General features: G+C 32.1%; 2 protein-coding genes and 1 long non-coding RNA gene across 3 annotated transcripts; all 3 read left to right on the top strand.

The window, feature by feature from the left end:
* The first annotated feature begins 1754 nt into the window (after window positions 1-1754).
* LOC130502637 (uncharacterized) lies at window positions 1755-4832 on the top strand. Its single transcript, XR_008940360.1, has 2 exons — window positions 1755-1956; window positions 2160-4832. It is a non-coding gene; the product is annotated as an uncharacterized LOC130502637 (long non-coding RNA).
* Window positions 4833-7047: 2215 nt separating this feature from the next.
* LOC108829572 (probable LRR receptor-like serine/threonine-protein kinase At1g74360) lies at window positions 7048-19563 on the top strand. Its single transcript, XM_018603206.2, has 2 exons — window positions 7048-7215; window positions 16904-19563. The coding sequence occupies exons 1-2, from the start codon at window positions 7128-7130 to the stop codon at window positions 19168-19170; spliced, it is 2355 nt and encodes a 784-aa protein (XP_018458708.2). The 5' UTR covers window positions 7048-7127; the 3' UTR covers window positions 19171-19563.
* A 3950-nt stretch (window positions 19564-23513) lies between these two features.
* Window positions 23514-24317, top strand: LOC130508510 (uncharacterized). The gene has a single exon (XM_057004060.1). It carries the CDS (start codon window positions 23514-23516, stop codon window positions 24315-24317), a length of 804 nt encoding a protein of 267 aa, XP_056860040.1.
* Window positions 24318-26085: the final 1768 nt, after the last annotated feature.

Below are 26085 nucleotides of genomic sequence, written 5' to 3'. Positions count from 1 at the left end.
CCTATAGGTTCAACATGCATCCTCTGGTTTTAACGGTTTTTGTGGGTTTTATCAAAATTTTAGTTGATGAATATCTCTTGAAATCCAAACCGGATTACATATTGAATCACTAGATCTATAGATTTGAAAACATATCCAAATTTTCCTGTTTCAAAATAGACAAAATCTTTACGAATTTACATAATTTTTGTAAAATTATTAATGAAATTTTACATCATAAAATATATGGTGCTTTCAAGTGTGGGGTCGAAAAATTGTTTATGTTATTAATATTTGAACACAAATATTTTAAGTTGTTGATATTTTAATATTTATTATTAATAAATTAAGAAGTTTAATTATATGATGAGATTTTGGTTTAAGTCTATTCAGAATTCAAATTTTTGTTTCAATTCATATTTTATGGGTTTTAGTTTGGGTTTGACTATCCGTTTAAATCATATAAAATTCTATAAACTAAAATATATAAATTTCAAATTAAAAATAAAAAGAACAAATCACATATAAATTTTGTAATACATGAACAAGTATCTAAATTTAACATAAAATTACTTATGTCTAAATCTTTGGTTAAAAACCCAATAAATGTGACATATTGGATCCATCTATATATTTCATTTATTTAAAAGACTATTATATCAAATTAAATTAGTAACTAACAGAAATATGATTATAAAATAAATCAAATACAAACAAATAATTTTTCAAAAAAAAAAGTAAAACAAAAAATATACCCGCCCTTTGAAGGGCGGGTCAAAATCTAGTTTTAGTTAAAATTTTATTGATGACTTCTATACTGATACATAATTTATATTTTTAAGAAATCATCTTATATATATATATATATATATATATATATATATATATATATATGTTTTAAAATAAATTATGTAGACATAACCACAAATTTGTTAATATGCTTCAGGCCACTGAATACATTGGGACGGCACTGCGGAGAAGGAGAAATTGATTCATTTTTGCCTGGAATTATCACATCTCAAACCAATTTATTATATAGTTAGTTGATCAATTTTTTCAGCTGCTATCTGTATTACGCTATTTCACCATTTTATAAACAAAGGACAAGCTATCATTTTCCTAATCTGTCAACTTTTCCATAGAAAACACTATCGATCTCTCTTATCTATTTTCAAAGTTAGTCGTTCAAAGTGTTCGAAGAATATTGACTCTATTATCTAGTGATGCATAAACAGTTTAAAATGGTTTTACTCTGGAAATCTGGTTCGGAAAATCCCATTTTATTTCAGTCAAAAAAAATCCCATTTTATTAGAAGTGATTTCAAAAGTTACAGAAATAAATATCATATATCGTGACTTCATGGTTGTCTACGAAAATGTTTTCAACATAACTTTCTACTTATCTATTTACTTACGAACATTTACATACTGATCGTGAATTTCAATTTAATTTTCCAGCTCCTACATATACAAAGTCAAAGTTCCACTCAATAACAACACTTTAAGTCGTGACAATCCTTTATCGTTTACTTTGAAGACTTTTGAGTCGTAGTACACTTGGTCAGGCATACAAAGCCAAAGTCTTTCCAGAAATTATTTCTAATCGTTGGAAATATCATGTGTCTTTTACTTCGACCCAATAGCCATATATAGTAGGAAATTGCTTACTAGAAAACAAATATGCTGAGTAAAGAACCACATATTTCTATTCCAGGCGTAAGTATATACCAAGAAATAATTCAATATTTAAAATTAAACCTTTGGAATCTGCCAAACACACTTGAATAGAAAAATAAAAATGTTCAACAAGAAAGAAAAGACCGAAACTTACATAGAAAATTAGTTGCCTGATAAGTGCTCATCTTCAAGTTGTCCCGTCCCATCCCGTCCCGTACCGCACGGGCTCATCTTCAAGCAAGTCAGGTACGCGCGGACCGCAGTCCTCAAAATGGCCGACCAAACCCGTCCTGAAAAAATGTAAGCCTTTGCGGGTCGATTGTTTTATTTGCATGTTCTACCTTCTTCCTCTGAAAGACACAATCTGAGTTTTTTTAAAGGCAATTTTGAGCTGTTCCTTCAACTACATGACCTATCTAATAAAACATGATGATGATATAAGGATATGAATGAAAAAAAAAATTCAAATAGAAAAATTTAATATTCTTGAGCTGTTTCTCCAGCTTTGTTACCTAGTCGCTTTAATGGAAAACCAAGAATCAGTAGAAGAAGACAATAAGACAAAAAGACATATGTTCTCCATTAATAAGGTCTTTGCGCATTGCGCAGCTGCGAAAGAACAAAAGTGAGTTGTGTTTGTTGAATTTTCATAGGTGCATATCAAAGACGAACGGAAAACAGGTATTTCATACTTTAATAAGTATAATATATTTTTTTACAAAACCACTAGAACTCAAATCGTCATCAGCGGAGTTCAAACCATCATCGCTGGAGTTCGAATAGTAATTGTCGGAGCTCGAATTGTTATCACCGTAACTCCCTTCATTTTTTCAGGGGAAGTTACACGAATCACCTTCTTTTCACTCGCTCTCTTATATTGTTTTCAGATAAAACATGAAATGAAGAAAAAAATGCGGGTCCATGTAATCCCGCATGGCCCGCTTCGTCCCATTTCGTAAAAGACCCAGTCCCACAATAACCCGTCCCGCGAGGTCCGCTAATTTGCGGTCTTAGAAAATCTCGGCCCAATCTCATCCCACAATATTCTTTTACCGACCAGACCCGTGGTCCAGGTCCACTATTGCCATCTCTAAGTGCAAGATACAACACAATAATAAAATAAAACGTAACTTAATGTAAATCAATGGATATAAATAAACACTTTCTACTTTATTAGAAATCACTTAAATAATATTTGTAAGATTTGTTTAATTAGCTTTACTTGATTCTTATAACACCCTAACAATCAATAATGAAAGATTTCTAAGATATCCAACTTATGTTTCTTCGTCGCTTGCTACATCAACATCTAACTCAAGATGATCACAAGAACACTTTCAACAGATTTTTTACTTTTCTTTTATAAAATCAGCTTTAACTGTTTTCTTTGGTCAACACTTTTATAAAATTTTCTTCTAAACACCACTTAAAATGATACGGAAAGCTGTCTTCTCGATTTTTCATGGACCTCTCGGTTACTTTATAGTGATCTATAAGTTCCCAAAAATCCAATGATCTTCAAAGAGATTCATGAACAATTTTCACATTTCCTCCATATCATTTTAAGTGGTGTTTAGGGGAAAATTTTCTGTTTCAAAATAATTGAGTTTTCATTGTTTTAGATAAAATTTAATATCATTTGAACTTTGTGACCAATTACAAAATATTGAATCTTTTTTTTATTGCTTGAATTAGTTTCGTTAATGATAGTTTTATGTAACCAACATAAATTGTATAGAAATTTGTATTTTCTTAATCTATGTGTAAAAACCTTAAAAACCACTTAAAATGATACAGAGGAAGTATATACAGTTTTTTTTTTGGAATTGTACTATTTTTTGTTTCAAGGGATAAACTTTCCCTTCAAGTTTATATTTTTACCCATGATCTCTTAAGCGGTAACTTTCTTCTCGATTTTACCCTAATCCAGCACAGCATAGTGCATCCATATGGTTCCCCCACTATACACGCTTACTAGAACACTGTGACACTAACTACGTCAGCGGCCGCTGACATCGACAACTTCATCAAAGCATAAACTTTCTTTTTTCAAGTTTATCTTTCTCCAATTCGACATCTTGCATCCATGTGGTCTCTCCACTCTGAATATGCCTTATGGGATTTGAAATTTTAATTTTGTTTTATTTGAACAACTATTGAAAACTTGTTTTTCTCTGTGTAATACTAGTATTTATATGAATACTAGGTAAGATTAGTATTGGATCTGGATTCGGAAGATTATACGAGTCTCTCTCTATTCTCTCTGACATCTCACTAGAAACTTCACAAAACAATATCCGTGTTCGGTGACCGGTGGTTATCACCGCCGGTTACCATTTTCTTTTTGTTTTTTTGATGTATATACTTCGCTTGGCGAATCCTTTCTTTCGCGTTGGCGATTTGGATTAAAATTTCGCAAGGCGACTTTTGTTGTGTTTTTCAATCTTCAGTCGAGTTGGTGTTCAAGAGTTTTTCATCTTCTGCTCTCGATTGAGTTTGAAATGAATAAAGTTTTAAATCAAAGTCTTTCACTCAGTTTTTATTTTCATCCCGTTCAATTATATGTCAGATGTTTTTCTTCACCGTTCACTTGAATCTCTTTCTTAAAAGTATCAGTCTCTGCTTTCTTAAAGCCTTTAGTGGCTGTTATGGCAGAGCATCTTGGATGAATGAAGATCAAGTTTGATGGATCTATTGAGTTTTATTTGAAGCGGATTCAGAAGAGTTGGCGCCTTCGTAGCGGTCCGACAAAGAGTCTACCTTCAACCAGACTCATGCTTCCACTGATGTACTTCCCGGTGAACCAAAACCTCTCTGCCTATGTAGTCACGGCTTTAGTGAAAGGCAATCTCATCCAAGTGGTTTGAATCCGGAAGATCTTGCCTTTGCTTAATGATTTGGATTCTCTTTCATCTGGCGGAGGAGTAGACGGCGAGATCTCCGATGAAGAAACGGTGGCTCATCTCAACAATTTCCAAGAATGACACGTTGCCTCTACGTTGAATAAGAAGATCAAGACACGTGTTTTTTGTGTTTATCTAAACTTGTTGAGTAATTTTGGGCTTCTGTATTGGGTTTAATGAGTGCAAATCACTTGTAAACTTTGGGCTTATAGCCATTTAATATTATAAAGTTGACAAAAAAAAAAAAAGAAGGTAAGATTAGTATTGCTAAAACTATTTTTTATTTTGTTTCTTATAAACTAGTCGTACATTACAACTGGAAACACATGTTAATCGACTTACATTGACTGTAAGACTAAGAAAACAAAAATTTAGCTGGTCAAAGCAAAATATATCATATTAGCTTATAATCAAATAATTTACATAACATACTACACATATTTTTAAGTCACATTGTAAAATAATTGACAACTTAAGATGAAAAGCTACAAAATATAGTTTGATAAATTTTTATTGCGTAAAACACTCAGAAACATGTGTAGACAGTCTAAATGGAATGTAAAACTAGGAAAAAGAATTAAGTGCATGTAATACTAATTTAACTGAAGAAGAAGAAGAAGAAGAAGAAGCTAATGCATAAGATAAATGGTTGAACCGGTAGATGGCTTTCGAAAGGAGGAAATAAAGTGTTGATCAAATCAATCCTATTAGCTCTCCCGATATATGTTATGTCTACTTTTTTGTTCCCTTTGGAGATCTGTGAAAATTTAGCAAGTGCTTTTGTATAATTCTAATAGAATTCAAATCCATCAAAGAGAAAAATCCATTGGGCAAAGTGGGAAAAAGTCTATTTACCCAGAGAGGAGGGTGGGATTGGTTTCCGAATGATCCACGAGTTTAATCTGGTTCTATTAGCAAAACAACTATGGAGGTTAGTACAGCACCCCGATTCACTGGTGGCTAGAATATTGCGGGGAAGATACTACAGAATGAGTTCGCCATTACAAACAATTTCTGTAAGTAGTCCTTCATATGTGTGGACCAATATCTCAGCAGCTAGGAAATTATTGTTATTGGGAATCATGCAGAAGATACACTCAGGATATGATGTCAAAGTTTAGGAGGATCCTTGGATCCCGACAACACCAGCTAGAACAGCCCGCCCATTAGCCCCGGACTTAAATCCAAACATGAGAGTCAGCAATTTCATTAACCAAGACTCAAAGGAGTGAGATGTTGGGCTCCTAGAGAATTATGTGGCCTCTGAAGATATACCTTTCATAAGGAGTTTGGCCATAATCTCAGCTCATCGCCGTGACTTTCTGTTGGAACTACACGAAGAATGGCCATTACACAGTCAAATCAGGTTATTGGGTAGCTCGCAATATATTGAAGCATGAGGATGAGAAGGAGATATTAGAGCCTAGTGTTACAAAGCTCCAAGCCTTTGCTTGGAAGATAAAAGCTCCACAAAAAATATGTCAACTTATATGGCAATTGATAATAGGTCATGTGGCAGTAACAAAGAATCTCATAAAGCGTAATATGAGATGTGCTAATTATTGTCCAAGATGCGGAGAGCCAGAAGAATCTGTTACTCATGCAATCTTTGAGTGTCCACCAGCTTTACAAGTCGGGGCTTTGTCTTTGACGCTAACATATCCGAATATCTTTCCTCTCTCGAGTATCTATGCGAATATGGATTCTCTTCTGGAGGAAGAATATCATTGCACGTCCAGATTTAGATAGATACACTTATCCCTGGATAATCTGGTATATATGGAAGGTCAGAAATGATAAACTCTTTAGAGGAATTGACCGGAATCCTTTGGAGCTGGTTCGATATGTAGAAAGTAAGTGTCAAGCATGGTACTCTGCAAACGAGATGGTGCCAGAAATCCCTCAAGACCATAGTATTGATGAACCTCAAGTCTTAAGCTTGGGTAATATTTGTCTGATAGACGGGTCTTGAACATCAGTAGCACAGTTTAGCGGGTGTGGATGGGCTTTGATGGATAGCTTCGGGAAAGCTCAGCTTATGGGGACACGTAATTATATTCGAAAAGAGACTGCTTTTCATTCAGAACTTTAAGCACTAAGATGGCGACGGAGAGTATGTTGCAATATTCGACTTGTCAAAACTTTGGAATGGATTGTAAAAATTTGATTGTTATGATCGAGAAATCCCATGCTTGGCCAAACTTTTCGATAGAATCGGAAAGGATAGCAAACTCTATAAATATGCTTCACGGAATTCAAGATTACTCAATACCACGAGCACAAAATCAAATTACAGATTTTTTTGCTAGGACCGCGAGATCTTCTCATAAAAAGCTACATTTTATTGGTTGTTCTGTTCCGATCTGATTACCCAGACCACTTCAAGTTTCAGTAATAGAATATCATTTCGTTGTCAAGAAAAAAACACTGTAGCCAATAAATATTAGGCATAGATACAATTTTTTAAAGTATCTTCTCAGAGAGATGTCCCTCGAAATTTCCTCTCTCACAAGCATTATATATATACAACTATTTCTTGCTGAGGTACATATACCAAACTGGAAGATAATGAAGATAGTAACCCGTTTGATAATGGCAGATCATGATTGTGAATCACTTAGCTTGGTTTCTTTCCTACTCCTTGTTTTGATCACCGGTAATCTTCACTTCCTTTTAGTATTTTGTTCATATTGTGCGCCCTGCTTTGTTATCTGCTTCTTCTCTTCTGGCATCTGTTTTTTTTTCATGCATGTTTACTTCATTATGTTTCATTATGAATTTAAATTCTCGTTATTCTGGGTTATACAATATGTTTAAAGCCCGACCATCCCAGATGTCGGACCACATGTGACCGGGTTAGGTTTCACTCAAACTTAAATTTTCTTTTAAACTGAAAAACAAAACAAAACAGTTAACTCATTTTATAAAATCATAGAGTTGAGTTTTATTTCAATCAATTTTAAAATAAAAATAGAGTAATGAAAAAACTACTCTATTTTATAGAGTAAATCCATGAAGTAGGGCAAAATTATTATTTTTTTACTTCAAACTCTGTTTTAGAGTGATATATTAAGTGAAAATGGTGATGTACTGAGTATCGTTAAATTTAAAATATTTACATTATTTTCTTAAAAATTTTCATTTCAACTTATTATGTACATTTCAGAATTATCCTCGTGTAAAAAAAATAATTATCCTTGAAGGCTTTTTAACAAAAGAAAAAAAAGAACTATCCTTGGGTAGCACCAAAATTAATAATATATAGCATATATTAAGACAAATTGATATCACAAAATAACATATAAAACTAAAATATATCATTCATTAAAAAATTAATTCATCCATAATGAAAATATATATAATAAAATATTTTTTAAAAAATATATATTAAAATAAGGAAAATTTGGAAAATACATTCAAATGAAATTGTATTTTGAAAAATACACTGATTATTATTATTTTGAAAACTACACTTATCTATAAGGGAACTGACTAGAGAAACCTAATTAGATATTTATAATAATTTTAATCTAAAATTGAAATTTATATTTAAAATTCAACATTTCCATGTTTTAAATTTTGTACAAAACTCTGTCTCATACCAATCAAGAGAATTCTAGAGTCTCATTTTACTTTTGCATCTATCTACTCCGATTGATTCACAGTGGTCCTATTTATCTATCTTGTTATCATGTCAAATTTCCGTGGTCGCTTATTTAGTATTCCCAAGATTCGTTGGTTTGATTTGGTGTAGTCTTTTCTTAGGTGGAAGCCACAAACTTATCTTTTTATTCTTTTTTTTTTTTGCAAATGATAAACTTTTATTATTTTTTTTAGAATATTGAATTTTACTGATATTTGTTACGCAGCTGGTAAAGTGAATCAATAATAAAAATCGTTTTAGTAAAGAAGGCTACAAACGGTTAAAAAGAATTTCTCTTTCCTCTAGCTCTGCCTTCTTTCTAAGAAAAAACAAGAAAAGTTCTCACCGCCGTGTTCTGCTTCTCCGGCCGACGGGGCCGGTTCTCTCAGCCGCCGTCGATCCGGCCACTGTTTTTTTTTTCTTTTATTTTGCTTTGCATGTATATCACGGAGGGGAGTAATCGGTTTTCTCCTTCGCTTTTGACTCTGGAGTGAGAAGCTTCGTCAGTTCTCTCACCGCCAGCTTAGACTCCGGGAGGTAGAGGTTTTCACAGCCTTGCGTCTCCGGCTTCAGGGTTTCAATCGGTGTGGTCAGGAGGTGTTATTTCGGGTTTGGGTGGTCAGACTTCTCGCGGTGACAGTTTGGAGGAGATCTCGAACTGATCGATGAAGCTCTCCGAATTTGAAGCCATGTCGAGGAAGTTGACCGGAAAGGAAGTTCGAGTCATCTTCAATCTAGTGTTTGGTGGCTTGGTGGCTCTGGAGGAGACCGCGATGTTATTCGCTTCGAAGCTCTCCGCTAATGGAGCACGGCCGTGGAAGATGCAGGATTCTGGTGAAGTGTCTGGCGGACCGTCGTTTGGTTCGTTGGCGGTGGAGAGGGATCGGTTTGAGTGACACGTGTTTTCCTCATTGTCGAGGGTAAAACAAGTGTTTTAGTCGTGGCCGCTGTAGCCTTTTAGTTTAGTGGGCTTTGTAGTTTTAGTTCTTTTGGCATGGGTCTGGTTATGGGCCTCAGTTTGTAATATCGGTTGGGCCCAGTCCAGTTGGACTTGGTCCTTTTAATAATATCATACTAGATAGGTACCCGCGCTAAAGCGCGGATATTATTTGGCGACTAATCTTCAAAATATATAACTGAGATTGGATTATATAATTCAGATTTATGGTTTATAATTTGTGTTATATAATATGTGGATACAATATCGTTTTGTTTTCTCTTTGACATATATATATATATTATTTTATTTACATGTAAATAATTAATTTTTGTTTAATATGTGTTGTACATAACATTACTTTGTACAATGTATAATGTTTAATGTGTAGTAGTTAATTGGTTTGGCTTATAAGAAAATTAACCTATACAATATTTTTATATTCTTAATAAATTTTAGAAATTTACAATTTTACCAGAGAAAAGAACATTGTTTTAGTGATGGAAGTTTAATGTAATTATAACAGAAGAGAAATTGATTTTGGTTTGGATGCCATATTACAAATACAAATGTGTCACTATAAAGAAGAGAAGAACATGATATTAATGGATGAAAATGTATCGATATGAGCTGATGATAAGCAAATACAATTTTGTATACCAGTTACCAACCTGATGTCCATATAGAGACATTATAGAAGAATTTCTATAATCAGAGTCGTGTATTATTTGACCAGGCCTAATCTAATTTAATAAGGCGTTGGTTTAGTAATAACCGTATCAGCGTTTAGTGTCGTTGGTTTAGTAATAACCATATAGAGACATTATAGAAGAATTTCTACCACCACCTTGGTTTAGTTTTAATGAAACTTTTAAGTAGCATTAATTAGATTGTAACATTTTTAAAAGGGTCCAAAAGTTAATAACAACTTGTATCAGTAGATAAAAAATAGGACCCTAAATTAATAGATTAGATTAGATGGCAAAAAAAAAAAAAGTGAATCAATAATATGGAATTGTAGCATATCCTTACCCATACGTAAGAGATTCTAAATGTGGAACCATTTATTTTGGAGAGTCAAAACTGATAGAGATATGATCCCCTATATATTAAAGAAGAAACATTTGAAAAATTGTAACATAAATTTTGTAATAATTAAAAAAGATCTCATGCTTAGGTGTCACTCAATTAGATATTCAATTACATTCAATTGAAAAACAAGTAGGTCAACATTCGATTTTTATATGTCGTTAGATACATTCGTTGGTCAAACTATATGATATGATGATGATATGATATGATATTTACGATAGAAGCATTTATGATTGTTCAGCTATATATAATTACTATCTTTTTTTCTTTAAATAAAACCTACGGAATTACCATAAATGAATAATATATATATGACAATTAATGATTCTAATAATAAAGATTTGATAACAATTTATATCTCCTCAATCATTTTTGTTTAATTTTATATTATTAAAATAAATTAAATAATCAAATTAGCTATAAGATTAAATTTTAGATTTTTTCGTATATGTTATATTTTGAATTTAAGAAAACGACAATAAATGACTAAAACTATTAAAATTATTATGTTAAAAATTAATGATCAATGGTTTAACATTTTTATCATAAAAAGATACTTATGATTTCAAAACCATATGAGTAAAAAGTATCATTATAAAACAAATATATATATATATATATATAGATTAAACTATATGCCATATAAGATCACATGAATATTTTAATTTCAAAAAGTTCAATGAACTTTCAAGAACATTTATAAATTATAAACTTAATAAATTTTTAACATTGAAAATTTTGTTATCAATGATTTAGATATTTTGTTATAAAACGATATGAATGATCATAGAACCGTATGATTATAAAATATCATTTAATAAATAACTATATAAAATATACTATATATAAAATATACTATTCTTAGAAAAATAGGTTGGTCCATCTTAACTTATATTACACTTTTTATTAAACTAATTATCGAATTGATAAATAATGTACAAAAAAACAATCTCGCACTTTCCTTAAATAAAAACTACGAAATTACCTAATATGATTAACGTATATATGAAAAATTAATTATTATGAACAATAAATATCTGATAACAATTTTTGTATCTTAGTTCTTTTTTTTAATTTTATATTATTAAAATATATTAAACAATCGATAATATGATTTTGTTTTGGTATATACCATACAAACCGAATGGATGTGATTTTATAAAAACTGTAGGATTTAGATATGATTTGATTTATAACCGATTAAATTGAAACATGTAAATATGTATATATTTATAATGACGCATAAATATCTATATGTTACATGAGTTGAACTATAATTATATTTTGTAAATCACTTGAATCACTTGAATTATAATTAAGTAACAATTTATTGCAATTGATGCTTTTTATTTTTTTAGTCTTTTCGATCTTTTGAAATAAAGATTATAAATTTGATGGACAACAATTATGTGAAATTCTTTACAACTTTTGTTATCTTTAAACAAACAAAGTTGTGTTCAATCGAAAACATATTAATTTGATGAACACTAAACATGGAAGAATATAATTTTTTTCTTTCATGCTTCTATTTTTTTTTTTCAAAATTTAGAGCTTTGATATTAATTTTAGATTTGATTATTTTATTAGATGATATAAGCCTTTTCATTTTTTATTCTTTTATTTAAATATATATAATGTTTTTTTTCATAAATGATTTTTTTGTTTCATTTTTCAAAACATAATAAAATAACAACTTCGTTCCGGGAAAGGTGCGGATCTTATCCTAGCTAAGTAATATTCCTATTCCGGTCTTCGAGACATGAAAAAGATGATTTAATGACTTCTACATGTGGCAGCCTGGCCCTGGACTTAACCATCTGTAACATTTGAGTTAGAATGTCTCCTTTTCAACCCTCTGTTCTGCCTGACTCAGTCTTTGATGACAAAATCGTAACATTTTGTAACATTTGATTTAATATGAATATTATGTAGCTAAGTCATTAGCTGTGTGTGATAGTCAGAAGTCATTTTAGCTGATACGAAAGCGGATGTCACCAGTATATTTTCTTTCTGTGGATCTGCATCAGATAAATTAGAAGCTCCAAACAAATGAATAGAATAAATACATTATTAATTTCTTTCCATAATTAAAAGAGATTTATATATTTAAAAAATTTAATAATTAAATTTTTAAATATTGAAGGATTAAATATATCACCTCTAGTAAACTAATAAATTTATTTGTGGCTTCAAATTTTAACTTTATTTATTAAAACATGGGCAAAAAGTCTTACTATATATGAATAAGTATACTTTTCAATAATATTAAAGGCAATATATTTTTCAAATTTAAAATCCTAAATATGGTATTTTGAAAATTATCCAAAATTAAATTAGTGTATATTTAAAATTTGAAAATATTTTTTAAAATTGATTAAAAAATATTTCCAAAAGCAGATTCAATTTAGGTTATTTCCAAAAAAAAAACAGATTCAATTTGGGTTCCAAGACATTTTTTTCAGACTCTTTCTTAGGTTCACCCCCTAGGGTTTATAATTTAGAAATTAAAATTTATCCAAGGGTTTAGGGTTTATCCAAGGGTTTAGGGTTTAGGGTTTAGGATTTAGGGTTTATGGTTTAGAGTTTAGTGTTTTAAGATTTAGTGTCTAGTGTTTATAATTTAGAGATTAAGATTTATCCAAGGGTTTAGGATTTACCCAAGGGTTTAGAGTTTAGGATTTAGGATTTAGGGTTTAGGGTTTAGTATTTTTTTTACGGTTTAAAAGTTATTAAATTTATTTTTAAAAATTCGTTTTTTTATCAATTACAATTTTTTCTATATTTAAAAAACATAATATAACTTGCATTTACTTTATTTCCTTTTATAAAAGATATTAAATCTAAAATAACAGAATACTATTGGTTGGTGAACCTAAAGGTTCATCCTAGGGGGTGAACCCAAAAATAACTCTTTTTTCAAGATTCTTTTTTCCTAAATTTTTTTGTTTAAAATTTCATTTCTAAATTCTATTTTTACCGATAAACATACACTTTTAAAATATCTTCTGATATATATATATATATATACACACACATATATGAGAGTGTTCTATTAAATTTTAAATTAATTTAATTCATTATATAGTTATGATATATTTGTCTTTAAATGAATTATAGTTGTGATTTTAACAAATCTTGTGTGATATTTTTAGACAAGTATTCATTATAATTAAGGTTTTTAATATTATTCCATTAGATAATTATGGTTATTTTAATATTTATTGGATATAATTTATTTTAGATAAGTATGTAAAAATATAATTTATTTAAAATTTTATCTCATATATCTTTATAATATTATTTGAGAAGTCAGTTTTATATTTGTCGTGCTCACGTTAATTCTCATGACGGTTAATTACTTAGTTACCCTTAAAAAAACAAAAATATTATATATGATTGTCATTAATAACAACTATTTTTCCTTAATAAAACTTAAAAAAACTTTTTAATTAAATTTTCCTTTTTACAAAAGCACACAAAAATAAGAAAAGGAATGTTTTAAAATGTAGTTTATTTATATGAAACCATGTTTAATTTTCTTGCCGTTTATCTTTTCACAAAGAACATAAAAATCTAGTTTTGTTTTTAAATTATTTAATTTTTTGTCATCTAAAAAAATATTTACTTATATTTATAAAAAAAAATTCACAAAACAAATTGAAAAAAATAAAATAATTTAGACATTTTTTCTATAAGATAATAATATTTTATTATGGACGTTTTATCAAATTATTAATAAGAAAATAATTTAAAAACATAAACTCATCCATCTAATATCATATTTTGTACAAAATTTAATTACATTTATAGGTAATCTTAATGAACTAAATTTTATACCTAAACACCATTATTGATAATGATTTTGTTTTCCTTTTTAATAAAAGTTAAATTTCTTTTTAACTTAAATTTCCTTTTTCAAAAAAAGAAAAACTTTAATCACATTTTTATAATGGCACATTAAAATAGAATTAAATATTTATAGAATATAAAAGATTGATTATACATAAAAGAAAATTATTTGTATTTTTATTCATATTTGTCCAAAAATATAAAAAAACAGAAATATCTATCAAATTTAAAAATATAGACTTATATATTTTCTTGAAAACATATATAAATTATGAATAAATATATTTATGAACCTAAGGAAAACTAGAGAAAAAAAATTAATCAGCAAAATGATTTTAATTTAGTCTAGTTATAACCAAAACATTATGATTAAAATGATATAGTCCAATATACCAAAATACAAATAACGAAACCAATCAAAATATGAAAATTAAATAAACCAATTATTACGACATATCTATTTTATATATATTCATATATGTGAATAAATTTTCAATATATTACAAGTTATGTTTATTAAATGCATATCTGATTTATTTTTATTTTTTTCTATTTTTCTAAAACAAGATATATCAAATTATACAAAATTTTATGAAACATATTTACAAATATAATAGGATAAATTGAATTACCTACTAATAAGATAATTTTAAGCTGATGAAAATATCATCATTTATTTAACAGAATATATACAACTAAAAATACCAAAATGAATAGTTGAAATAATAAAAAATATCATACTTAAAATTACATATTTAATTAAGATAGAAGCATAAAGATACTTAATACATTTTTTTATACATACAAATAAAAAATTACTTAAAACATATAAACAAACAAATTAAAATACTTATTTGTAAATGTTTATTCCCGTGTATGAGCACGGAAGAATCACCTAGTATATATATATATATTAATTATGAATAATATTTACTTCTAAAATTATACTATTATCTGAAAGACAATTAATTTATATTTTGTAAAATAGTCTTGGCGCGGACAGAGTATATTTAAGCGAACCTCCCTAGGGTATCCCTGAAAACATTGTTGTCACAAATATAGCTTTTTTTTTTTTTTCCGTCAATGAGATTTCATTAATAATAAAAAAGAGGGCCAAGCCCATACATATACCCATTACAATCAAAGCCCAACCACTACCGGGCCACAAAAGTTGCTCAATTGGGCCTAAACCACACGGCCCAACTTGAAACAAACCCTAGAACCTCTCCACGAGTCTGCAGCCGCCTCGCAAATCGAACTGATCCAAGCTTGGACACGTGTTGCCATCCTCGGCTTCAAGGGGACACGTGTCGTGAGAGCATCTCGCCGGCACCGCTTCTCGACTCTTCATCGCCGGAAGACTCGACCAACGACACACCGGAACACACCGGATCATCATGTCTCCGTCGATCTTCCCGACAAGCCTCTTGACCACCGTGGGTCTCTAAAACCGAAGAGAATCAATCGCCACCGTGGCGAGATCTCATCCACCACCGTTTCTCGCACAAGACCCAGAAGATAGTTTCACGAGCCACATCGCTTTTACCGCCGTGGAGCTTCCTCCTCCACCGACGAGAACACCAACCAAGAACACAAAACGCAAACTAAAAACTAAAACATGATGAAAGACGAAACCCTAAAAACCTAGGGACCATAACCCAGCGAGATAAGGCTGTGTAAGCCCTCACCTCCCGGTGACTAAAACCGACACGGCGGATCTGTCGAAGAATCCTCCTCACGGTGACAAAAGACCGGCGGCGACGGATCTGTGAAAGCTTCCGTCTCCCGGAGATAAAACTCAAACTACTGGTCTCTTCACCAAACCATCCTTTCCGCAACCGCGTCGTGACTTCACGAACAGGAACACCTCCTTCGGCGACTGACCAGAGCTCCGACAGGCAGAAGACGGGGGAGACATGGAAGAGACGAAGGCCCACTATCTTTACTGCATGACAGACCGGCTCCGGCGACGGCACGGACGCTCACGCGCCGGCCGAACGCCGGAACCAATTTCAGATCTTCTTTTCTCTCTTTTCTCTCTCTTCTCTCTGCCAGTTGCCTAAGCTTCTCCGTTTCACAAATATAGCTTCTAACGAACAAAATAACTAAAAAGTTTTATTAAAGAGGTAAATACACATTTATATTTTTAGGATTAACTAATATAAAACTTAGGGTTTAAAGTGAAGGAATGAAGTTTTGGGATTGAGGTTTAAAATTTATAAAATAAAAATAAATACTAAAAATCTGAAAATAAAAAAAAATTAAAATATTTTCAAAAGCATTTTTGAATTTCAAAAAAGATTGAAAAAGTCTTTGAAAAATAAAAGATTTCGAACAAAAAATGATTAATAAAAAAGTTCAAATTTGAAAATATATAATTTGAAGCTATAAATTTTTTCTTTATTTATATGTTTTTTTATTTTTGTATTATTTATTATTTTTATTTGTATTCATATAGCGAAAGTATAAAAATCCTTTGTCTATTAAATGAAATATTTTGCTCATTTTCTTCTTTGAAACTATTTTTATGACAAAAACATAAAAAGTCTATATAAGAAAATTTGTGCTAAAAATGTCTATTTAGGAAAATTGTCCTATATCAGTACTTAAATTGTTATTCGGTTTAGTTTCAAATCAAGTTTTAAAAACATTATGAAAAATTGTCTCAGACTCTCAGTTTTGGCTTTGTTTGACGAACATGTCAAGGACTTCTAGAAATTCTATACGAACAAGAATGACATTTTTTATGATCCTTTTGCATTTACTATAACAATCTAACGAATTTGTTTCTTTTTTGTGTGCTTTTATTTTCTTGGGTGGCAGCCATATCTGTGGCGGGAGGTTCTCTGGACAGTGATAGAGAAGTCTTAATAGACCTAAAAGTGTACCTCGAATCTCATAACCCAACCAACGGTGGAATTTACACGGCGTGGAAAATCGAGGAGCACGATGTGTGTCAATGGCCAGGCATCACATGTACGCCTCAGAGAAGTAGAGTCACAGGGATCCATCTAAGCGAGTCCCTCATCGCAGGTGGTCTATTTGGTAATTTCTCCGCTTTAACGCAGCTCACATATCTCGATTTATCTAGGAACACTATTGGAGGTCCGATACCAGATGACCTGAGCCGTTGTCAAAAGCTAAAGCATCTGAATCTTTCTCATAATATCATTGAAGGGGAGCTTAACTTAACTGGGTTATCAAATCTTGAGGTTCTTGATCTATCAACGAATAGGATTGCAGGCAGTATTCACTCTAGCTTCCCGTTGTTCTGCAACAGCTTGGTTGTTGCAAATCTGTCGACAAACAAATTAATGGGTAGAATCGACAAGATCTTTAGTGGATGCCGGTATCTGAAGTACGTCGACTTCAGTACCAGTAGATTCAGTGGAGAGATAGGGGCTGGTTTGGGAAAGCTGGTGGAGTTGTCAGTTTCTGAGAATTTTCTCTCCGGGAATATCTCAGGATCAATGTTCAGGGGGAACTGCACTTTGCGAGTGTTGGATTTGTCTGAGAATGGTTTCGTAGGGGAATTTCCAGGAAAAATTTCAGAGTGTCAGGATCTGAGTGTATTGAATCTGTGGGGAAACAACTTCACCGGGAGCATACCAGCCGAGATAGGCTTCATATCCTCTCTCAGAGGTTTGTACTTGGGGAACAATAAATTTTCTCGAGACATACCGGAAACTCTCCTGAAGTTGAGCAACTTGGTGTTTCTTGATTTGAGTAGAAACGGTTTTGGGGGAGATATACAAAAAATATTAGGGAGTTTCACTCAAGTAAAGTATCTAGTTCTGCATGGAAACTCATACGTTGGAGGCATCTATTCTTCCAAGATTTTCAAGTTGCATAATCTTTTCAGGCTAGATCTTAGCTTCAACAACTTTTCGGGCAAGTTACCTGCTGAAATTTCCCAGATCAAGAGTTTAAAGTTCTTGATTCTTGCTTATAATAACTTCAGCGGTGGTATACCACATGAGTATGGGAACATGTTGGGGCTTCAAGTACTTGATCTCTCCTTTAACAGGCTGACCGGTTCGATACCAGCTTCATTTGGAAAGCTGACATCTCTTCTGTGGTTAATGCTTGACAGTAACTCTCTGTCAGGAGAAATCCCTAAAGAGATTGGAAACTGCACGAGCCTTTTGTGGTTTAACGTGGCAAACAACCTGCTCTCTGGCGGATTTCATCCTCAATTAAGTAATATGGGTAGCAATCCTTTTCCAACCTTTGAAGTGAATAGGCAGAGCAATGATATCATAATTGCTGCAACTGGGGAATGCTTGGAATTGATGAGATGGCTTCCTGTGAAGTCCCCTCCGTTCCTGTTTATATTCGCAATTCTTACAAAAAAGAATTGTAGAAGCCTATGGCGCCATATTCTTGAAGGGGAGGGTCTGTTTCCTGGCTGCGCTGCTGGTCTCATGGCACACACACTTGAAATACCAGCTTATCTTCAGCTCAGTGGAAATAAGATATCAGGTGAGATACCTGCAAGCATCTCTCAGATGAAGAGGTTGAGTATGCTTCATTTGGGTTTCAATGAGTTTGAAGGGAGTCTGCCTCCAGAGATTGGGAAATTGCCGCTATCTTTCCTCAACCTTACGCATAATAATTTCTCAGGCCAGCTTCCGCAACAAGTAGGAAATCTTAAGTGCCTGCGGAATCTTGATCTGTCTTGGAACAATTTCTCAGGAACCTTTCCAAAGAGTTTGAATGACTTGAATGAGCTGAGTACGTTCAACATCTCCTACAACCCTCTCATTTCTGGTGTGATTCCGGTGACGGGACAACTTTCAACTTTTGAGAAAACATCTTTTCTTGGAAATCCGCTGCTGCAGTTTCCTACTTCCTTCAATAGATCAGGGAACAACACTAGTTCAGAGGAAGCAGATAATGGAAGAAAAGGAAAAGAAGACAAAGATGAAGATGCTATTGACATGTCTGTCTTCTATTGGAGTACATCTTCAACTTATGTGGCTGCACTGATAGGCATTGTTGCACTTATGTACTTTGATTGTCCTTGGAATCGAGCATGGTTCCGCCTTGTTAATGCTTTCATCGCCTCTGCGAAAAGTATGTGGTCTTAAAATCATATCACTCAGCTCACTTCTTGGATTCCTCCACATACCATAAAAGGCATGGGTACATTGTGTTTCATAAGTATATCATATATGTAACAATTACATAGAGGTGTGTATGTTCAACGAGATTTATCCTCTCTCAAGATATGATCCATCATTAATCATCCAACAATTCCATTGGTAACACACCTAGAATTTCTTAAATAGTATTTAGCTTTTGAGCCATGGAACAAATGTCGAATTGTCACCATTTTTTTTTTCACGAAAGTGGGAAGATTCACTTTAACCAAAATAATATTCTATTTTCTGTCAATAAAAAAAAATAGTTGTTCCCTACAAGATTATTTCTGGGGGTTGGGTATTATCTTCTAAAATTACAGTTGCACAAATAGTCCAAAAATATAAAATCTCTTACGTATTATTTGAAAAGTAATTTTTTTTTTAAATATGATAAGACTTAAAAATCGGAGATATGACATTTTTTTATTATGACATGTACAATCTCAATAACAAAGATTTTGTTTTTGGTAAAATTCCTAATGTGAGATAATAATAAATGGGTACATACTATATACAGTATATATATGTAAATTATATACATTGTTATTGTAAAAACATTTAAAATAAGGGAAATTGCAAAACAGTATAAAATTTTAACATGGTTGTCCATTTGGTAAAAATAACTTTTGTTTATTTTGTCTCCATTTTACCCTTTTCATTTCTGAAACTTAATTAAATAAATAGTTTTATGAATTAAAAAAATTATCAAAAATATAAAAATAAATAAAACACTCATATAACACAAACTTTTTTTTTGTTGAAAATTTTGATAAATAAAATTTTTAAATTACATTCTACAAAAAGTATATTTCGTCTTCTATGGAAAATGACTTAGTAGAAAACGAATTTTAGATTAAACATTTTCATCTACTTTTTTAGAATGAACCATCTACTTTAAATTAAAATTATAAATATGGAAAATGTGAATTCTACTAATTGTAAAGATAACTACTTTCATGTCGAATACAATTTCTACTTTTACGAAGTATATTCTAAAATTTCTGGAAAGCGAAATCTAGACACTATTCAAACGTCTATATGAGGTAGAAGTTGTATTCATGATTTTTATCATGGTTCTACACAGTATAGAAAGTGCCTTCTACGGATAAAATAATATGTTTTGCGAAAATTAAAAAATTGTAGTTAAGAAAAATATTTTAAAAAAATTCTAATTTCTTAAAACGTGTTTTGATCGATTTCCTTTGTCAAAATATCAAAATAAAAAAAATTTCCTTTTATTGTAAAGTCAGTATTAATGGAAGCAGTTCTTTCTATTTCTCGTTTGTCTATGGCCATCCAAACCAAGCATCACGTTCTTATGTTTGGGAAAGGATAGAACGGATTGGTATGAGTAGAAGAAATGAAGCTTGGCTCTTACTGGGAGATTTCAATGAAATCTTAGGCAATCATGAGAAAATTGGAGGACGAGAGAGACCGGCAATCTCTTTTCAAGACTTCAGAAACATGGTCAGAAACAATAATCTTCTTGACCTCAAATCTATTGGTAATAGATTCTCTTGGGTGGGACAGAGAGGTACTCACAAGGTTCAATGCTGTCTTGATAGAACGATGGCAAATGGGGCATGGTTCTGAATATCCTGCTTCAGTAACATAGTTTTTGGAAATTGGTGAATCTGATCATAGACCTTTGGTTACTTTTATTTCACATGAGCAAGATGAGCCAAAAAGAATGTTCCGGTTTAATAGTAGAATGTCACATAAAGATGGGTTTCGTGAGTCTGTATATCGAGGATGGAAGGGTTTAGGACAGATGCAGATGTTACAGAAACCACTAGCACAAAGACTAAAGCAATGCCGACACCAGATATCAGTTTGGAAGAGACATAACAGAAGTAATACAGAAGAGCTTATACACACATTGCGTGGAAGACTAGACCAAGCCATTGTCTCTAATTCTGCAACTACTCAAGATGTTGCAGTTTTAAAAGATGAGTTGAATCAAGCATATTTGGAAGAAGAAATTTTCTGGAAACAGAGAAGCAGAGTAATGTGGTTGCGTGCTGGTGATAAAAATACCAAATATTTTCACTCCATTACAAAGATGAAAAGAAATCGTATGCATCTTTCATCTATTCAAGACAGCAATGGAGTTATTCATCGTGGTCAGAAACAGATAGCTCTTGTGGCACAAGAATATTTTCAAACTCTGTTTCGAAATACAGAAGATAATTCTCAACTATATGCTGATATTTTTGGGACTTTCCAACGTCGTGTTACAGACGAGATGAATGCTGATCTGACTAAGGATGTTACTATAGAGGAAATTCAAGCAGCACTATTTGATATTGGAGCTCATAAAGCACCTGGGCCAGATGGTTTTTCTGCAATTTTCTATCATCAATATTGGGAAGATATCCAACCGGAAATAGTTGCTGAAGTTCAAAAATTCTTTGACGAAGGTATTTTGGATCCTCTGCTTAATCACACCAATCTATGCTTGATACCTAAAGTGTATCCACCTACAGGAATGACTGAGTTTAGGCCTATTGCATTATGCAATGTTGCTTATAAAGTCATTTCTAAAATCTTGGTGAATAGATTGAAGCAACATCTCAGTGGTATGATCAGTGAAAATCAAGCTGCTTTTATTCCTGGGCGCATGATCACAGACAATGTAATAATAGCTCATGAGATCTTTCATAGTTTAAAGGTACGGAAGAGGCAATCAACTTCTTATATGGCTATCAAGACTGATATTACAAAAGCTTATGATCGACTTCAATGGGATTTTCTGGAAGAAACAATGAAGAATATGGGCTTTGCAAGGAAGTGGATTGACTGGATCATGACTTGTATTTCTCTAGTTACATACTCGGTCTTAGTGAATGGATCTCCAGAGGGTCATATTGTCCCTGAAAGAGGCATAAGACAAAGGAGACCCTCTCTCCCCTTATCTCTTTATTTTGTGTGCTGAGGTACTCTCCCATATGATGAATACGGCAATGGCAGATAGATCACTTCGTGGAATTAAGATAGCAGTTCAAGCTCCAGCAGTTAATCATCTACTCTTTGCTGATGATTCTCTGTTCTTCGCTTTGGCTAATGTTCGAGCAGCAAAGAAGCTTAAAAAGATCTTGGAAGATTATGAAGCGGTATCGGGTCAGGCTGTTAATTTAACTAAATCTTCCATCACTTTTGGTTCTAGAGTATCTGATGTTCAGAAGACAACGATGAGACACATTCTCGGTATACATAATGATGGAGGAATGGGGAAGTATTTGGGTTTGCCAGAGCAATTTGGAAGAAAGAAAAGTGAAATGTTTCGATATATTGTTGAGAAAGTTAAGAAAGTCACACAAGGATGGCACCAAAAGTTTCTTTCTCCTGGAGGTAAAGAAGTGCTTCTAAAAGCCATTGCATTGGCAATGCCAATTTATACTATGAATGTCTTCAGATTAACAAAAGAAATCTGTGAAGAGATAAATAGTATACTTGCAAGATTTTGGTGGAGCTCTGGAGAGAAGAAGGGGATACACTGGTTCTCTTGGCAGCGAATGAGTCGGCCTAAGAGAGAAGGGGGTTTGGGTTTTCGTGACTTAGAAAGCTTCAATCAAGCTTTACTTGGAAAGCAAGTATGGAGAATTATGCAAAATCCAGAATGTTTGATGGCAAGGATACTAAGAGCTCGTTACTTTCCAGAGGGTAATATATTAAACGCCAATCTACCGAAGAAATCTTCATATGCGTGGAAATCAATTCTCTATGGAAGAGACTTGGTTAAGAAAGGAATGAGATTTGTTATTGGTAATGGAGAATTGATTGATATGTGGTCTGATCCTTGGTTTTCAGAACATCCACCAAGGGCCCCTAGAGCTTTAACTTCTACACCTATCTCCTGTAAAGTTAACGAGTTTTTTTCTTCCAGATCGTAACCATTGGGATGCAGAGAAGCTAAGACAATTTGTTGTCCCTGAAGATATTGATAAAATATTGGCTATTAAGATTAGTTCTAAGGCGCACCAAGATTTGATGGGTTGGCACTATAATGAGGATGGCATCTACTCAGTCAAGTCTGCATAGTCAGTTCACATCAAGCAGACCTTGCTGTCATACCAGTAATACCAGGGAGTATTGAAATCAAAAAACGGCTATGGAAACTGAAGACACCTCCGAAGTTAAAACATTTTCTCTGGAAAATACTATCAAGAAGTCTTCCTGTGGGTTCCAATCTGAAGCGTAGGCATATATTACAAGATGCAGTTTGTAAGAGATGCTATCAAGAAGAGGAAACTGAAGTACACCTGTTATTTGAATGTCCGTATGCTAAAATGATCTGGCGAGCGTCGGGGTTAGCAAACACTATCATTAACAACTCTACCACAACTCTTGAGGAGAAAATTGAGGAATGTATCAGGTGCTGTTCTGCTTCATCATTAGCTCACTTACAAGACCATCCTATCTGGCTCTTATGGAGGATTTGGAAAAGCAGAAATATGCTCATTTTTCGTAGGAAGGTTATTCCTTGGAGAATTGTACTTCAACAGAGTATCACTGATGCAAAAGAGTGGCATGAGAATTCTCGGGATATGGATACAAATTATCAAAGTACAAATTACTCAACAAGACGTAGCAGAGTGGTGCACTGGAAGAAACAATCAGGAAATTGGATGAAGATCAATGTTGATGGAGGCTTCCAAAATAATACAGAGAGAAGCAGAGCTGGATGGGTTTATCGTGATCTTTTGGGAGTTTATCATGGAGGAGTACAAGCTGTAGGCAAAATAGTTAATACTCCTCTTGAATCTGAACTGCAAGCCATTTTAATGGCTATCCAACATGCATGGAGTAGAGGTTTTTCTAACCTCTGTATTGAGTCTGATAGTAAGAAGGTGGTGGATATATTAAATGGAAAAATTCTACATTTTGATAGCTACAATTGGAAACGTGAGATTCTCTGGTGGAGAAATCGAATGAAAGGGGTAACATTCCAGTGGATAGGACGTGAAGGCAACAAGGTGGCTGACAAATTGGTGAAGCATCAAATGGAAGACAATGTTTATTTCAGATTTTATTTCTATGTTCCTAGATTTTTATCAAATGAACTCCACTATGACTATGTACATTCAACGTAATATTAATGAAGTAAGTGTTATAAAAAAAAAGTTTTTTCCTTTTTAATAAACTTTTTAATTTTAACGTGTTTAAAAATGTTTGTAAATAAATAAAATAGAACTTTATGAAACATTTTTAATAAAAAAATAAAACTTTGTAAAACATTTAAATAAATATAAAACTTTGTAATCTTTATAAATTAAAAATAAAACTTTATAAAAATCTATATTATACTCCTCCATCTAAGGGAGTGGGAATATAATTTAATTGGATAAAAAGATATGATTTCCGATAATATCTTCCTTTAAAAGTTTCATGAAAAAAGAATCATGTTTGTCCATTAATTTTCATAGTTGTTTTGCTAATAAAGCAGTATTAAAATCTTATAAATCCTGAAAACCATTCTCATTGTCCTGCATATCATATCCTAAAAAAGCCAATAATATCTTTATAATTTTTACTATTCCACCAAAAATGTGCAACTACACTTTTCAAAATTTCGTTGCTGTATTTGGCAGAAAAAAACATGACATAACATTAGTGGACATAGGTGATGTCATTGATTTGATAAATACTTTCTTACTCCTTTCGTTTGACCACCTACAATGGGGTATTCACCCTGTTCATAAATTCGCTACACGCTATCCGTGCGGTAACTCCGGGCTTAGCGAGTTGTAAAAAACTCGGAAATTAAGCGAGGATTAAGTGGAGAATAAGCGGAGATTAATTTTATGTGGTTATCGTATATATATTAGTAAATGTGTTATCATACCAAGAAGTTACGTTAGTCTGTTGTTTCAAGTGCCTGATATTTAAGCAGAGGACACGGGTTTTCTTTAATAAATACAAATTTACCAGAATACCCTCGTCTTCTTCCTTTTATCTGTCGCACAAGAACCCTAATTTCTGGGTTTCTAACATTTTTTTTTCACGATTCTTCCACGTTTTCACTGATTTTTCTGATGTTTATGCCTAGTTATGATAGATTCACAACGAATCTTATGATTTTAAGCTTAAAAATTAGATCGAACTTTTTGTGAAGGAACCGAGTTTTTGGGCGAATTGGGTCAAAACGCCACGGTAGCTTACCGATTCACGTTTAATCGCCGATTATACGGTCTCCGCGGGCGCATTTTAGAACAGGGGGTATTCAAAACAAAATTGAATGCAATGTAGAGTGTTGAAACTTAGGTGGATTAATCTGTGTTGAATTTATTCAAGGTGTTGAATCATCTAAAGAGGAGAGAGACAATAACAAGTGATGCTATGGTATTGGCTATTTTATTTTTTGTATATAGTTTTTCATCATAATTGTTTGTAATGATCCTTTATATACTAAATAAATTTAATTTTTATTTTATTCCATATCACAATTTTAATTTCTTATACTCTATAAATAGAGATTTGTTTTATTTAATTTGGATACAAAACAAAACCACCAATTTTAATATATTTTGTTAGTACTATTTGATAAATTTAGTTTGAATTTTTAACAGATTTTAATAAATTTATATTTTTGAAAACTTTAAGCAAAATAAATATTAATAATAGTTTTGACCTTTAAATTCTTTAATGATTTCAATAAGTAAATAATTATATAGGATGTTGAACTTTATTAAACAAGATCATTCTAACATATGAAAATAAAATGGATGTTGAATTAATAGGTGGAAGAAAGAAAAGATGATGTATAATGTTAAAAAATAAAAAAAAATGAGGATGTTGAAGTGGTAGACCACTGCACATAGTCTTAGAAACCAAACAGTCCAACAATTCACTTTATTATTG

This window comes from Raphanus sativus, chromosome 2 (genome assembly GCF_000801105.2).
Source record: "Raphanus sativus cultivar WK10039 chromosome 2, ASM80110v3, whole genome shotgun sequence".
NCBI lineage: Eukaryota > Viridiplantae > Streptophyta > Magnoliopsida > Brassicales > Brassicaceae > Raphanus > Raphanus sativus.
This window is presented reverse-complemented; position numbering and strand designations above follow the sequence as displayed.

Bases quoted from the DNA above. Each gene is read 5' to 3' on its own strand.
- LOC108829572 (XM_018603206.2), top strand. From the start codon at position 7,128: ATGAAGATAGTAACCCGTTTGATAATGGCAGATCATGATTGTGAATCA. The intron at 7,216-16,903 runs GTAATCTTCACT...CTTGGGTGGCAG, and splicing joins ACTCCTTGTTTTGATCACCG to CCATATCTGTGGCGGGAGGT.
- LOC130508510 (XM_057004060.1), top strand. From the start codon at position 23,514: ATGATCTGGCGAGCGTCGGGGTTAGCAAACACTATCATTAACAACTCT.